The sequence below is a fragment of the Agrilus planipennis genome, unplaced genomic scaffold, assembly GCF_000699045.2.
Source record: "Agrilus planipennis isolate EAB-ADULT unplaced genomic scaffold, Apla_2.0 scaffold87, whole genome shotgun sequence".
NCBI classification, from domain to species: Eukaryota; Metazoa; Arthropoda; class Insecta; order Coleoptera; family Buprestidae; genus Agrilus; species Agrilus planipennis.
The window spans coordinates 717,629-732,003 of NW_020439134.1; the positions used below are offsets into that span (position 1 = coordinate 717,629).

At 37.1% G+C, this 14,375-nt stretch overlaps 2 protein-coding genes across 2 annotated transcripts in view; both read left to right on the forward strand.

Moving 5' to 3' along the window:
• Positions 1-1,623, forward strand: part of LOC108737618 (phosphatidylinositol 3-kinase catalytic subunit type 3) — a 4,913-nt gene extending 3,290 nt beyond the window's left edge. Inside the window, exons 7-9 of the mRNA XM_025977790.1 lie at positions 172-739; positions 868-1,207; positions 1,280-1,623. Of these exons, the coding sequence (XP_025833575.1) occupies positions 172-739; positions 868-1,207; positions 1,280-1,511 (1,140 nt within the window). The 3' untranslated portion in view covers positions 1,512-1,623. The remainder of the gene's footprint in view (positions 1-171; positions 740-867; positions 1,208-1,279) is intronic.
• A 6,355-nt stretch (positions 1,624-7,978) lies between these two features.
• Positions 7,979-9,626, forward strand: LOC112905412 (phosphatidylinositol 3-kinase catalytic subunit type 3-like). The gene is made up of 2 exons (XM_025977779.1): positions 7,979-8,412; positions 9,162-9,626. The coding sequence occupies exons 1-2, from the start codon at positions 8,055-8,057 to the stop codon at positions 9,587-9,589; spliced, it is 786 nt and encodes a 261-aa protein (XP_025833564.1). The 5' UTR covers positions 7,979-8,054; the 3' UTR covers positions 9,590-9,626.
• Positions 9,627-14,375: the final 4,749 nt, after the last annotated feature.

A 14,375-nucleotide genomic window follows, 5' to 3' on the forward strand; every position in this document is an offset into this window, starting at 1 on the left:
AAAAAAAAAAAAAAAAGTATCAGAAATATATTAGAAGTTCCTAATTGAAGTGAATAATGAATTTAGTATAAAATAAACAATTATACTTACCTTTTCTTAAATGTAGAATAGCGCTTATTATTAGTTCTAGTATAAGTACTTATTTTGTTGTGAATATAAAGTTGTTTGTAGGTTATTTTTCGTAAAATGTACTTAACTGTGATGAAAACATTTTGTCTGACTCTCAGTAAAGGTGGAGCAGATTATCAGAAAACAAAGGATTATTTGGCTAGTCAGCAAAAATTCATCAATAGCCTCGTGATGCTTGTTAAAACTGTGATTAGTGAAGGTGGAAATAGGGCGAAGAAAATGTCAAAATTGCAACAGTTACTGGCTGATCCGAACGCCTTTAAATTTAACTTTGCAAATTTTGAGCCGTTTCCATTTCCACTAGATCCAGAGGTGTACATTAAAGGGATCCTTTCAGAAAAAGCTAGTCTTTTCAACTCTGCTTTAATGCCTTCCAAGTTGCATTTTGTGACAACCAATAATGCTGAGTACGTCGCAATTTTTAAGCACGGCGACGATTTGAGACAAGACCAGCTCATTTTACAGATGATCACTTTAATGGATAAGCTACTTAGAAAAGAAAATTTGGATTTAAAGTTGACGCCTTATAGGGTTTTGGCAACGAGTGCCAAACATGGTTTCTTGCAATATATCGATTCTGTAACTGTGGCTGAGGCACTAGCAAAAGAAGGTGAATATATATATAATATTTTCAAATTAATTCATATTTAATTGTCGAATAAAATCACGCTAAAATTTGTAATTCCAGGATTTATAATACTATTATAAATGTGTTAATGGGAAAAAATTGTATTGCAGGTAGCATCCATAACTTTTTTAGAAAATACCATCCTCAGGAAAATGGTCCGTATGGTATTGCACCTGAGATCATGGATACTTATGTCAGGTCGTGTGCAGGTTACTGTGTAATTACCTATTTACTGGGTGTTGGAGATAGGCACCTGGATAATCTTCTCTTAACAGAATCTGGAAAATTGTTTCATATTGACTTTGGTTACATTTTGGGGCGAGATCCCAAGCCATTACCTCCTCCTATGAAATTGAGTAAAGAGATGGTAGAAGGTATGGGTGGAATTAGTTCAGAGCACTACCAAGAATTTCGGAAACAATGCTATACAGCATTCCTGCATCTTCGGAGGTATGTTAGTTTGTTATAATTAATTAAGAAATTGACGAGTATATGTGTAAATATCTCTATATTATTTTTTAGGCATGCTAATTTAATGTTAAACTTGTTTTCTTTGATGGTGGATGCGAGTGTACCAGATATAGCTTTAGAACCTGATAAGGCTGTTCGAAAGGTGCAAGATAAATTACGTTTGGACTTGAGTGATGAAGAAGCTGTTCATTATATGCAGAATTTAATTGATTTGTCCGTAACTGCGGTAATGGCAGCCTTGGTGGAACAGCTTCATAAATTCGCCCAATATTGGAGAAAGTGATTTAAACATTTTGTATTGTAATAATTTTTTTACTAATTGTGATGTACAAATGTGTGATAGTATTTATCTTTATATAATAAATTAAATAAATAAAAAGTAATTTCTTCTTTTAGTTAGTGTTTTATTAGACATTAAAGTAAGTACATATAAGCTTTAGAGTTTCTGGTCGTTTTTTACCGCGGTTTGCCAGCCTATGGAAATAATTGCGTCCAAACAAGCGATACATTTTTTGGACATTATCGAATTTTGTAATACTAATAGAAATAGCTTAGTGCGCCACACCCCTTTTAATTCATTAGGTTAGATTATATTAGGCTAGGTCTTTGTTTTTTTTTTAACTAATAATACTTTATACCATCTGCTGTCGTCTGACCTTGTCCAGTCTTAATTTGCCGTTCTATAAGATATTGTAGTTATATAGTAACTGCTTTCGACAGTACATATGCTTTGATCATGTTTGTCGATCAAACTTCAGAAGAAGCAAACGAAATAGCTCAGTAGTTTCCTATGGATGTATGTCGTACAAGTGGTACCGGAGTTCATTCCTTGCCGACGTTCCTTCTCTTTTTTAATTTATGTATTACGTTTAATAATGTTTTATTTAATTGCTTAGGATTTTTAGGTTACGGTTGTGGCCGTGTTTTCGTTTGTATTGCTCCGATTTAAAAATTTTGTTTACTAAATTGCCGTAATTATTAACTATCCCTGACAGTTTTGGTCGTAATCTCAGAACCTATTGCTAAAAATGCATGCTTACAGTAGATACCTACAATTACAGTAGATACCTACAATTAATGTCATCAATTTTCTTTTGCTTTCTCAGGACGGTTACAGCGAAAGGCGAAATACTGACCTTAAAGGTGTTTTCATCTATAAATTCTTGCAAAATAAATAAAAGATGCAAAATCTCTATATAGTTAATTGATAGATTGTATTTACCTTGTTTTAGATTTTGAAATAAAGTACATATTTCAAAATAAAAGCTGTTTTTTCAATACAAATGTGCTTTTTAAAAGTTTTTCTAAATTGTCTAATAATAATAAGAGGACGTCAGTTTGTAAAGGTATCAGCAATTAGCATAATCGTTCAGTTCTGGTTGATTCTTTGTGCATGTTTATAAGGATGGGCGATCTGCACGAGTTCTACGAATTCTGCACAGTAACTGTAAATAAATTTTTGATTTCGCATCAATTAATATTTATTTCAATTTGGCCTCGGTATTTTAAAGTTAGTCTTGAATATTTTAATACAATGCTAATAGGTTTTGAAATTTTGATTGAGTGGAAATTTCTTTTCATCTCTTGTGAACATCATTAATAATCTCCGATGAGAGAAGTTTCATTTACTTCCGTTTATGTTAACTTAAATTTGAACGAAATTCCATTACGGCAGGTATCTACTTCCTACACAATAAGGCTAATGGAATATATAACTACTTCTGGAGTTAAGCTTTGTTGGGTGCATTAATAACTTCAGACTAACATACTTGAATTTTACGTATTTTACCATTTTTATGTTCTTATGAAAAACATATTAGCAGTTTTCATTTCTTGTATACTATTCAGAAACACTTAAATACTAATTATTAAAATGATTACCATTTAACGTTAGGAATAATAAATGATTTTTGTTCGATGATGAGCAATTCATTCTCAGTAGTCTAGATATTCTTTATTTAATATCAGGTTTCTATGCGCTGTATAGGCATTTACAAAAGTTGTGGTAGATTCAGTTTAACAATATATTTGCTGTCCAATTAACACTTCTATTATTAATCAGTTGTCAATTCACCACTATATGAACACTTTTTCACTTCTTGGCTCCTTCTTTTTCGTTTTGTATCGCCTCGAACTGTTTGTCTCATACTACTACATTCTTGCGACAACTATTTATAGAGGTTGATCGTGTTTCTAGAATGATCCAGTACATGCCGTGAAGAAACCGAGTCTTCTTTGCCATTATGTATGTTGTGTTGCCTACATACATGTGGCAAAATGATTATATTATCTTTATTATATCTTTTTTTGTTGAGTTTATAAGGAAGTTGCAGGATACTATAAAACAAGAAAATTAAGTAAATGTTTGATGGTCCGAAAGTCCACATTTTCGAGAAAAACGTACTTATTTAAAAATACAGACAACGGCCAGTCCGGTAGGAGCATGCAGGAAAATGCGACATTGTAACGCAGTATTCAATCAGCTGTTACTTACAGCACCATCGGTGTTCTATTTCTTTTGTATTTTTGAAACACCTATGCAGCAGGGTGCAACAGAAATAAGTGCCGAGCTCTGGAAGATTTAACTAGATGCAATAGGTAACCGCATGGTGAGTAAAGCAGGGTGGTTAAGGAAAAATTTATTTATAAAAAAATCACAACAATTTACAATCCGAAGCCGGTATTGACAACTTTCAGAAAGTTCGAACTCTATGAATTGAAATTGTAAATATTGTTGATTATCGAACGTCTAAGATAAACATATACAACAAGAATCGAAACGTTGGTTTCGGTTCTATAATCCAATAAACACTTTATTACCCTCTTTGACATTAACTTTTTGATTGAACTAGAGGAAGAAACAGCGACGAAACAATTTAGTACTACACTAAATAAATTAAATAAGTACGTTACAGGCAGAATTACATAAATATACAAACATAAAAGCAAGAAAAATGTAAATTACGTAAACATTAGTCGGTAGATGAGCATTATCTAGATAATTGTGACTTTATTAAGGCAAATTTTCATATATAGGGGAGTCAGACAAGGATGTACATTGTTTTTTTTTTCAATCTATACATCAAAGACGCGATCAACATCATTAAAGACAGTACAACTGTAGGGATAGATATACAGGGGTAAAAGCAGTATTAGCATCTAGCAAGGAGGAGTTAGAGATAGCTTTAAATAAAATGGAGCGGTATTGACAAAACAGTATTGTATAAAAATAAATAAAAGTAAAACAAAAATACTGGTATGCAAGGGAAGAAAAAGTAGGAAAAGAGCGAATATAAAGATAGGAGACTAAAAATTAGAAGAAGTGGCTGATTTTAGGTATTTGGGAAGTCAGGTAAATCAGGACGGAAGAAGTGGTAGAGATATAAAGCAGAGAATAGCGCAGGGTCGAGTCGTCTTTAATAAAAAGAAATAGTTTCTATGCTTGCGAACGGTTAATTTAGAAATTTGAAAAAGATTGTTAAAGATGTATGTTTGGAGCACGGCGCTGTACGGTTGCAAAACATGGACGGTGGACGCGTCGGAAAAGAAAAGGTTAGAAGCGTTCAAAATGTAGTGTTACAGGCTAATAATGAGGATACCATGGATAGAGAAGGTTAGAAATGAAGAGGTATTAGAAAGAATAGGAAAACAGAGGACTCTATGGTAGTCAATAAGAAATAGGCGAGATAGGTTGGTAGGACACCTTCTCAGGCAGGTCTAGTCAGAGACTTATTAGAGGCAGAAACGGGAGTTAGGAGGGGTACAGGTAGGCTTAGATTAGATTACTTTTCGCAAATAGTTAAGGATGTGGGTTTTTTAGGAAATGTGAAGATTAGGTCAGGATAGAAAAGAGTGGAGGTGAATGTTCAATCAGTCTTAGGACTTACGACTTTATGATGACGAAATTTTCATACCACCATCGAGGTATTTTTGCGGGTGACTGTAAGTAAACTTATCAAATAAGTCTCCAAAATTTTTACATCATACATTTGCCAAAAACAGCCCTTGAAATCGCAAAGAATGTACGACATGCGAATTAGCGTTGCACCAATAGTGATTATTATGAAAATTTAAAATTCCGTCTTACGTGGAACGAACTGGACTGTAAACAACACCCTATGGAAAAATTTAGCTTTGCAGTACATCTCTGTCGAAATAACTGACAAAAATTAACTGGCGGCTAAAAATTGGTTTCAATTAAGGCTCGCTGAAAATGATAAGGATAAAGCAACTCTTAAAATTGACCACACTATCGTATGAGACGTTCTCAGCTATTTCGTTTAATTTGATTGTTGTTTGCGCCTGGATGGTCTCAAAACATTGAGACTTTATACCAAACCTTCTTTGAAATCGGTGACCAGGAAATAGCGGATGAACTAGTCCACAGCCTAAATGCTGCACGCCAACAAAAGTGGACTGAAACCGTCGAAAGCCTCAATTTTCAAATATCGAGCAGGCAGGCATGGGCACTGCTGAGGAGGCTGGGAGGCGGAGAACCAAAGTATCGACAAGCAATAGGCGTTAGCCCAAATAAAGTAGCCTCACATATTGTAGCAACAGCCAGAGCACCGAAGGATAGAGCACACACCACTCTGATAAAAAGAGAACTTAAAGCCTTAAAAGCCGAAGCCACGGAAACGGAACACTCTCGCCCCTTCACCACCGAGGAAGTTTCAAAGGCTCTAGATAATGTCACGGCGGGAAAGGCCCTAGGATTCGACAATATCCACCCCGAGTTCCTAATCAAGTGCGGCAAGTACACCAAATTCTGGTTCGCCAAGTTTTTCATGGACATTATGCAATCTGGCAACGTCCCACCAGAATTCAAACGCTCTAAGGTAATAGCCTTACTGAAACCAGGTAAACCTACTGACAGCCCAAAAAGCTACAGGCCAATCGCTCTATATCCGTGTCCTATAAACTACTGGAGAAACTTATCCACAATAGAATCAGCTCAGAGATCCTGGAGACAGTATCAGCTGAGCAGGCGGGCTTTCGGTCAAAACGAAGCTGTGCAGACCAGGTTCTGGCACTTACCACCTATATCGAAGCGAGTTTCCAACGAAAACTTAAAACCTCAGCTGCATTTATCGACCTCTCAGCAGCTTATAACACCGTATAGAAGGAGGCAATGCTCTGCAATCTATTCAGAAAAATACCCTGCAAATAATGGGCACCGACATCAACTCACCAAAGAAATTTAATAATGGCTTGCCACAGGGATCAGTCCTCGCTCCGCTCCTCTTCAGTTTGTATATAGCGGATATGCCGGAAACAATATCAAATAAGTTCGGTTACGCCGAAGACTAGGTGCTCGCAACAAGATGTAACTCAATCAAACTAACCGAGGAAATCCTAACAGCAGACTTGGAGACAGTGAGTACATATTTCCGCAAATGGAGACTCCAACCAAATGCTTCCAAAACAGATGCCAGCTGCTTCCATCTCAACAACAAACTAGCCAGAGAAGAGCTTAACATACGATTTGATGATACCAAATTAACCCACAACAAAACACCGAAATACCTGGGAGTGACTCTCGATAGAACACTATCAATTAAAGAATTTCTAACTAAAACCGCTGAGAAGCTGAAAACCAGGAACAACATAATCCAGAAGCTATGTGGCACCACTTGGAGAGCATCGGCTTCCACACTACGCTGCTCCTCTCTGGGACTTGTCTACTCGACAGTTGAATACTGTGTCCCAGTGTGGCCTAAGAGTCCGCACGTAAAGAAGGTGGACGCCCAACTGAATGACACCATTAGGATGATCGCTGGTGTCATTAAGTCGACCCCCACGCAGTGGCTCCCAGTATTAGGCATATTCAACCCCCAAAGTTGCGATGGATAAATGCCCTTACACGAGAGTTCAAAAAGATTATGGAAAATAGAAACCTGCCAATACATCAAGATATTGAGGACGCTAACCACATTCGTCTCTGCTCCAGAAATCCATCGACTAAAACGTCAAGTACGCAACGCAAGAAAAGTTCAACCTGACCAATGCACGGACTCAAGAATGGACCACTCAACAAGGCAACAATATGCGCTGCATTACCCAAAAGCCCCTAGGGTTTGACCTACCGCGCAGAACCTGGTCCACATTCAAAAGAATTAGAACGCAACACGGCAGATGCGCATACCTCCTGCACAAATGGGGCAAACAACCATCACCATACTGCGACTGCGGAGTGTAGCAGACGATTAAACACATTACGGAGGATTGCCCCACAAGATCCTACAACGGTAGACCTGAGGATTTTCAGTTGGCAACCGCCAGGTCGATAGATTATATTAACCGACTTGATATTTGTTTGTGAAGCCCCTAAAGTTTGTTTTATTAACTTATATGTGTGAATTAGCCTTTAAGCTTACCGTGTGTGAATTGCCATACCAGTGGCGTAGTTAGGTAACCAAGGGCCCTGGAGCAAATCAAAAAATGGGACCCCACTGCTATTTAAACTGGTTAGGTTTTATCAAGTAGAAATATTAAATATACAAATACTTTAAAAATGCTAAGCTACTTTATCATCAGCTCTTTTTTGTGCACTGCGGGCAGGTAATAAAAATATTAAACTGTAACAACATAAATTACAATTAATACTTGGTGTAGGTATTGGGCAATAAAATGAAATAGAAAAGATTCAAGGGTTTATTATATAAAGGTCGGACCTACCAACTGACTAAATAATAATTATATTTACAATCTTTTCCTAGCTTTAGTTTTCGCAAAAGTATCAANAAGTAAGCACCACAAGTTGGCAAGGTCTCTAAGGAGTGGTTTGTCTGATAAAGACGCTAAACCTAATGCCACTGTTAGGGATATGTTAAACAGTATAGTTTCTTATCCTGCAACCAAATTATTAACGAATGAAGAACAGGATAATGTGTGGAAGTTTCGGTTTTATCTCAGTAATCAGAAGAAGGCTTTAACAAAGTTTTTGAAATGCGTGAATTGGACGCAAAACAACGAAGTTCGCCAGGCATTATCAATGCTAGAACTCTGGGCACCAATGGACGTTGAAGACGCTTTAGAATTACTTAGTCCTAATTTCACTCATCCCTCAGTTAGAAAATATGCAGTTTCACGTCTGCAGCAAGCACCTGATGAAGATTTATTGTTATATTTGCTACAGTTAGTGCAAGCGTTGAAATACGAAAATTTTGAAGATGTAAAAGAGGGTAAGTTAAATAATATTATTAAAGTGAAATTTTTATTACATCGTCAAATCTTTTCGTCCATCTATCGCATGTCGCATTACAGCCGGCCGCGGCGTACGGGTAAAACTGAAACGCGCTCGGCAGAGCAGCCAAGGTCAATGTGGCGGCGTCGTTGGCTCGCATGAGCTAACCGTGTAGTATTTATATTCTCACTCGTGCGTGCAAGTACATGACAATTACATTTATAGACAGTGAAAGTCAAAGCGAAGATGAAATTATTGATAGAATAACTGAAGTTCAAAATGATTCAATCATTTAAATCATCTGAATGATTGTATTTATTATATATTCCCTATTCTCATATGCAGATTGAAATTACAATTTGTAGTTGTCTTGTCTACTATTGATTTCCCATTATCATTTATATTTTTCAATCATTAAGATTAAGAACGCTATTTTAATTTTAATACCCTAAATCGAATAATTTGCCGAAAATTTACAGTTAAATGCTTACAATCCGAAAAGTTTCACTTGCATCGTGGTTTCATAAAACCACACAATTTTTTTTGTTATTCATTCATACATATAAGATGTCTGGAAAATGTGTAACATTTGGTGCTTTAACTTTAAACATAATTCTACATGAGTAAAAACGTGTCATCTTTTCTGCTTTCTCTTATGAGTATATTAAATTTTTATTTTTTTTTTATTTTGTTATGCTTTTAAACCTGTTGATAAGGATAAACTTATAAAATCTGTCGTACTTTAAGCTTATAAAAGGATTGCTCCAGACAGAGGTACCCCTTTTACAAGCGACGAAAAAGATTATCCATATTTGGAAAAAAAAGACAGTAAAGAGAGTACTTCTAGTACGTTGACAAGTGAGCAACCTGTGATTAAATCTGCCTCTGAAAACATGGGTCAATCTAGTGCTAATGTGTCTCTCTATTTTGATTCAAACGTCGGCTCAAATGAAAATTTAAATCAAAATACTTGTTTTAACTCTGAATCTGGCAATACAGAGACGTTGCAAAGTGATTATAGAGAAGAAGAAGAACCAATGGATTTGGCGTCGTTCCTTATAAGGAGGGCGTGTAAAAACTTTACCTTAGCCAATTACTTTTACTGGTATCTATTTATTGAATGTGTTGACCAAGAATCTGCTATTAAACAAGATGTGAGTATAACAGAAAATTAGAAAAATAGTTTTTCTGATTAAAGCAGTTATACAAAAANTGGAAAAAAGGGCGGAAGAACTACTACGGGAAGGTCAATTTGGGTTTAGAAGAAATATAGGAACGGGGGATGCCATTCTTACAGTTACAGAGATAGAAGAGTGATACTTAGTTTGCATAACGAGCAACAGGCTGTTATAGAGGTGGAGCTGCAACGTAGAGAAATAAACATTAGGAAGGGTATCAGACAGGGATGCACACTGTCGCCGCTACTTTTTTATCTATACATCTAAGACGTGATCAACATCATTACAGACAGTACAATTGTAGGGATAGATATACAGGGGCAAAAGATTAATGACTAGATTTGCACATGATATAGCAGTATTAGCATCTAGCAAGGAAAGTTGGAGATAGCTTTAAATAAAATGTAAGCGGTAATTACTAAACAGTAATGTTTGAAAATAAATAAAAGTAAAACAAAAATACTGGTATGCAAGGGAAGAAAAAGTAGGAAAAGAGCGAATATAAAGATAGGAGACTAAAAATTAGAAGAAGTGGCTGATTTTAGGTATTTGGGAAGTCAGGTAAATCAGGACGGAAGAAGTGGTAGAGATATAAAGCAGAGAATAGCGCAGGGTCGAGTCGTCTTTAATAAAAAGAAATAGTTTCTATGCTTGCGAACGGTTAATTTAGAAATTTGAAAAAGATTGTTAAAGATGTATGTTTGGAGCACGGCGCTGTACGGTTGCAAAACATGGACGGTGGACGCGTCGGAAAAGAAAAGGTTAGAAGCGTTCAAAATGTAGTGTTACAGGCTAATAATGAGGATACCATGGATAGAGAAGGTTAGAAATGAAGAGGTATTAGAAAGAATAGGAAAACAGAGGACTCTATGGTAGTCAATAAGAAATAGGCGAGATAGGTTGGTAGGACACCTTCTCAGGCAGGTCTAGTCAGAGACTTATTAGAGGCAGAAACGGGAGTTAGGAGGGGTACAGGTAGGCTTAGATTAGATTACTTTTCGCAAATAGTTAAGGATGTGGGTTTTTTAGGAAATGTGAAGATTAGGTCAGGATAGAAAAGAGTGGAGGTGAATGTTCAATCAGTCTTAGGACTTACGACTTTATGATGACGAAATTTTCATACCACCATCGAGGTATTTTTGCGGGTGACTGTAAGTAAACTTATCAAATAAGTCTCCAAAATTTTTACATCATACATTTGCCAAAAACAGCCCTTGAAATCGCAAAGAATGTACGACATGCGAATTAGCGTTGCACCAATAGTGATTATTATGAAAATTTAAAATTCCGTCTTACGTGGAACGAACTGGACTGTAAACAACACCCTATGGAAAAATTTAGCTTTGCAGTACATCTCTGTCGAAATAACTGACAAAAATTAACTGGCGGCTAAAAATTGGTTTCAATTAAGGCTCGCTGAAAATGATAAGGATAAAGCAACTCTTAAAATTGACCACACTATCGTATGAGACGTTCTCAGCTATTTCGTTTAATTTGATTGTTGTTTGCGCCTGGATGGTCTCAAAACATTGAGACTTTATACCAAACCTTCTTTGAAATCGGTGACCAGGAAATAGCGGATGAACTAGTCCACAGCCTAAATGCTGCACGCCAACAAAAGTGGACTGAAACCGTCGAAAGCCTCAATTTTCAAATATCGAGCAGGCAGGCATGGGCACTGCTGAGGAGGCTGGGAGGCGGAGAACCAAAGTATCGACAAGCAATAGGCGTTAGCCCAAATAAAGTAGCCTCACATATTGTAGCAACAGCCAGAGCACCGAAGGATAGAGCACACACCACTCTGATAAAAAGAGAACTTAAAGCCTTAAAAGCCGAAGCCACGGAAACGGAACACTCTCGCCCCTTCACCACCGAGGAAGTTTCAAAGGCTCTAGATAATGTCACGGCGGGAAAGGCCCTAGGATTCGACAATATCCACCCCGAGTTCCTAATCAAGTGCGGCAAGTACACCAAATTCTGGTTCGCCAAGTTTTTCATGGACATTATGCAATCTGGCAACGTCCCACCAGAATTCAAACGCTCTAAGGTAATAGCCTTACTGAAACCAGGTAAACCTACTGACAGCCCAAAAAGCTACAGGCCAATCGCTCTATATCCGTGTCCTATAAACTACTGGAGAAACTTATCCACAATAGAATCAGCTCAGAGATCCTGGAGACAGTATCAGCTGAGCAGGCGGGCTTTCGGTCAAAACGAAGCTGTGCAGACCAGGTTCTGGCACTTACCACCTATATCGAAGCGAGTTTCCAACGAAAACTTAAAACCTCAGCTGCATTTATCGACCTCTCAGCAGCTTATAACACCGTATAGAAGGAGGCAATGCTCTGCAATCTATTCAGAAAAATACCCTGCAAATAATGGGCACCGACATCAACTCACCAAAGAAATTTAATAATGGCTTGCCACAGGGATCAGTCCTCGCTCCGCTCCTCTTCAGTTTGTATATAGCGGATATGCCGGAAACAATATCAAATAAGTTCGGTTACGCCGAAGACTAGGTGCTCGCAACAAGATGTAACTCAATCAAACTAACCGAGGAAATCCTAACAGCAGACTTGGAGACAGTGAGTACATATTTCCGCAAATGGAGACTCCAACCAAATGCTTCCAAAACAGATGCCAGCTGCTTCCATCTCAACAACAAACTAGCCAGAGAAGAGCTTAACATACGATTTGATGATACCAAATTAACCCACAACAAAACACCGAAATACCTGGGAGTGACTCTCGATAGAACACTATCAATTAAAGAATTTCTAACTAAAACCGCTGAGAAGCTGAAAACCAGGAACAACATAATCCAGAAGCTATGTGGCACCACTTGGAGAGCATCGGCTTCCACACTACGCTGCTCCTCTCTGGGACTTGTCTACTCGACAGTTGAATACTGTGTCCCAGTGTGGCCTAAGAGTCCGCACGTAAAGAAGGTGGACGCCCAACTGAATGACACCATTAGGATGATCGCTGGTGTCATTAAGTCGACCCCCACGCAGTGGCTCCCAGTATTAGGCATATTCAACCCCCAAAGTTGCGATGGATAAATGCCCTTACACGAGAGTTCAAAAAGATTATGGAAAATAGAAACCTGCCAATACATCAAGATATTGAGGACGCTAACCACATTCGTCTCTGCTCCAGAAATCCATCGACTAAAACGTCAAGTACGCAACGCAAGAAAAGTTCAACCTGACCAATGCACGGACTCAAGAATGGACCACTCAACAAGGCAACAATATGCGCTGCATTACCCAAAAGCCCCTAGGGTTTGACCTACCGCGCAGAACCTGGTCCACATTCAAAAGAATTAGAACGCAACACGGCAGATGCGCATACCTCCTGCACAAATGGGGCAAACAACCATCACCATACTGCGACTGCGGAGTGTAGCAGACGATTAAACACATTACGGAGGATTGCCCCACAAGATCCTACAACGGTAGACCTGAGGATTTTCAGTTGGCAACCGCCAGGTCGATAGATTATATTAACCGACTTGATATTTGTTTGTGAAGCCCCTAAAGTTTGTTTTATTAACTTATATGTGTGAATTAGCCTTTAAGCTTACCGTGTGTGAATTGCCATACCAGTGGCGTAGTTAGGTAACCAAGGGCCCTGGAGCAAATCAAAAAATGGGACCCCACTGCTATTTAAACTGGTTAGGTTTTATCAAGTAGAAATATTAAATATACAAATACTTTAAAAATGCTAAGCTACTTTATCATCAGCTCTTTTTTGTGCACTGCGGGCAGGTAATAAAAATATTAAACTGTAACAACATAAATTACAATTAATACTTGGTGTAGGTATTGGGCAATAAAATGAAATAGAAAAGATTCAAGGGTTTATTATATAAAGGTCGGACCTACCAACTGACTAAATAATAATTATATTTACAATCTTTTCCTAGCTTTAGTTTTCGCAAAAGTATCAATGACTTCGGTTAAATCCAATCTTGATGCGGTTTTGTTTTCAATTGCTATTAACGATAAATGTCGGATTCGAGTTTGGCCCATACTATTTCTTAAATAATTTTTTATTATTTTTAACTTGCTAAAAGACTTTTCTGCTGCAGAAGTGACAGGAATTGTAAAGAATAATAACATTGTTGTAAATACTTCCGTTAGGTCGCGTTCTAGCACTCTATATTTGCTCATTATTTCCTTATATAATTGGTGAACAGTCCATGCTTGAGTTAATTGAGGTAAAACTATGTGGTAAATATTAATAAATTGGAGTGAAAAGGTAGGGCCTATTATATCCGAATATTTTCTTTGGAATTCGTCACAGTTTTGTAATAAAGTTGCTCCACAACATGTAATAAAAATGTTGATGTTAGAAAATCAAATATTTGACAGACTGCACTCATATCAGTAAAACGTGTATTTAATTAAGCTGTTGATGTGTCTAGTACATAATTGAAAATCTCAATTTTAAATATTTCTTCTCTGTTTGGAATCGGTGATCAGCAGCTAATTCATCAAAATGTTTTTTAACTTTCCTTTGCCTTTTTTCTTGAAAATAGGTATCTATACCATATTTTTTTGCAGTTTCACTGGCTCTGCTTAAAAAATGCAATTTCTATGTTCGGTAAATATTTTGCCTTACTTGTATAGTAGTTGTTAGCTATAATGAATTATTTGTCCTTTTCCTTTAGACATCCATAATATTTATTTATTTATTTATTACCCAGATAATATATTTACAGAGTAAATATCTACAGAGGGGGTAAGCCCTGTTTGTAGACTGGAGAGATGCTATTTTA

Excerpts from the sequence above, each read along its gene's own strand:
- LOC112905412 (XM_025977779.1), top strand. The coding sequence starts at position 8,055 with ATGTTAAACAGTATAGTTTCTTATCCTGCAACCAAATTATTAACGAAT. Across the intron at positions 8,413-9,161 it reads TTTTGAAGATGTAAAAGAGG|CTTATAAAAGGATTGCTCCA; the intron begins GTAAGTTAAATA and ends TCGTACTTTAAG.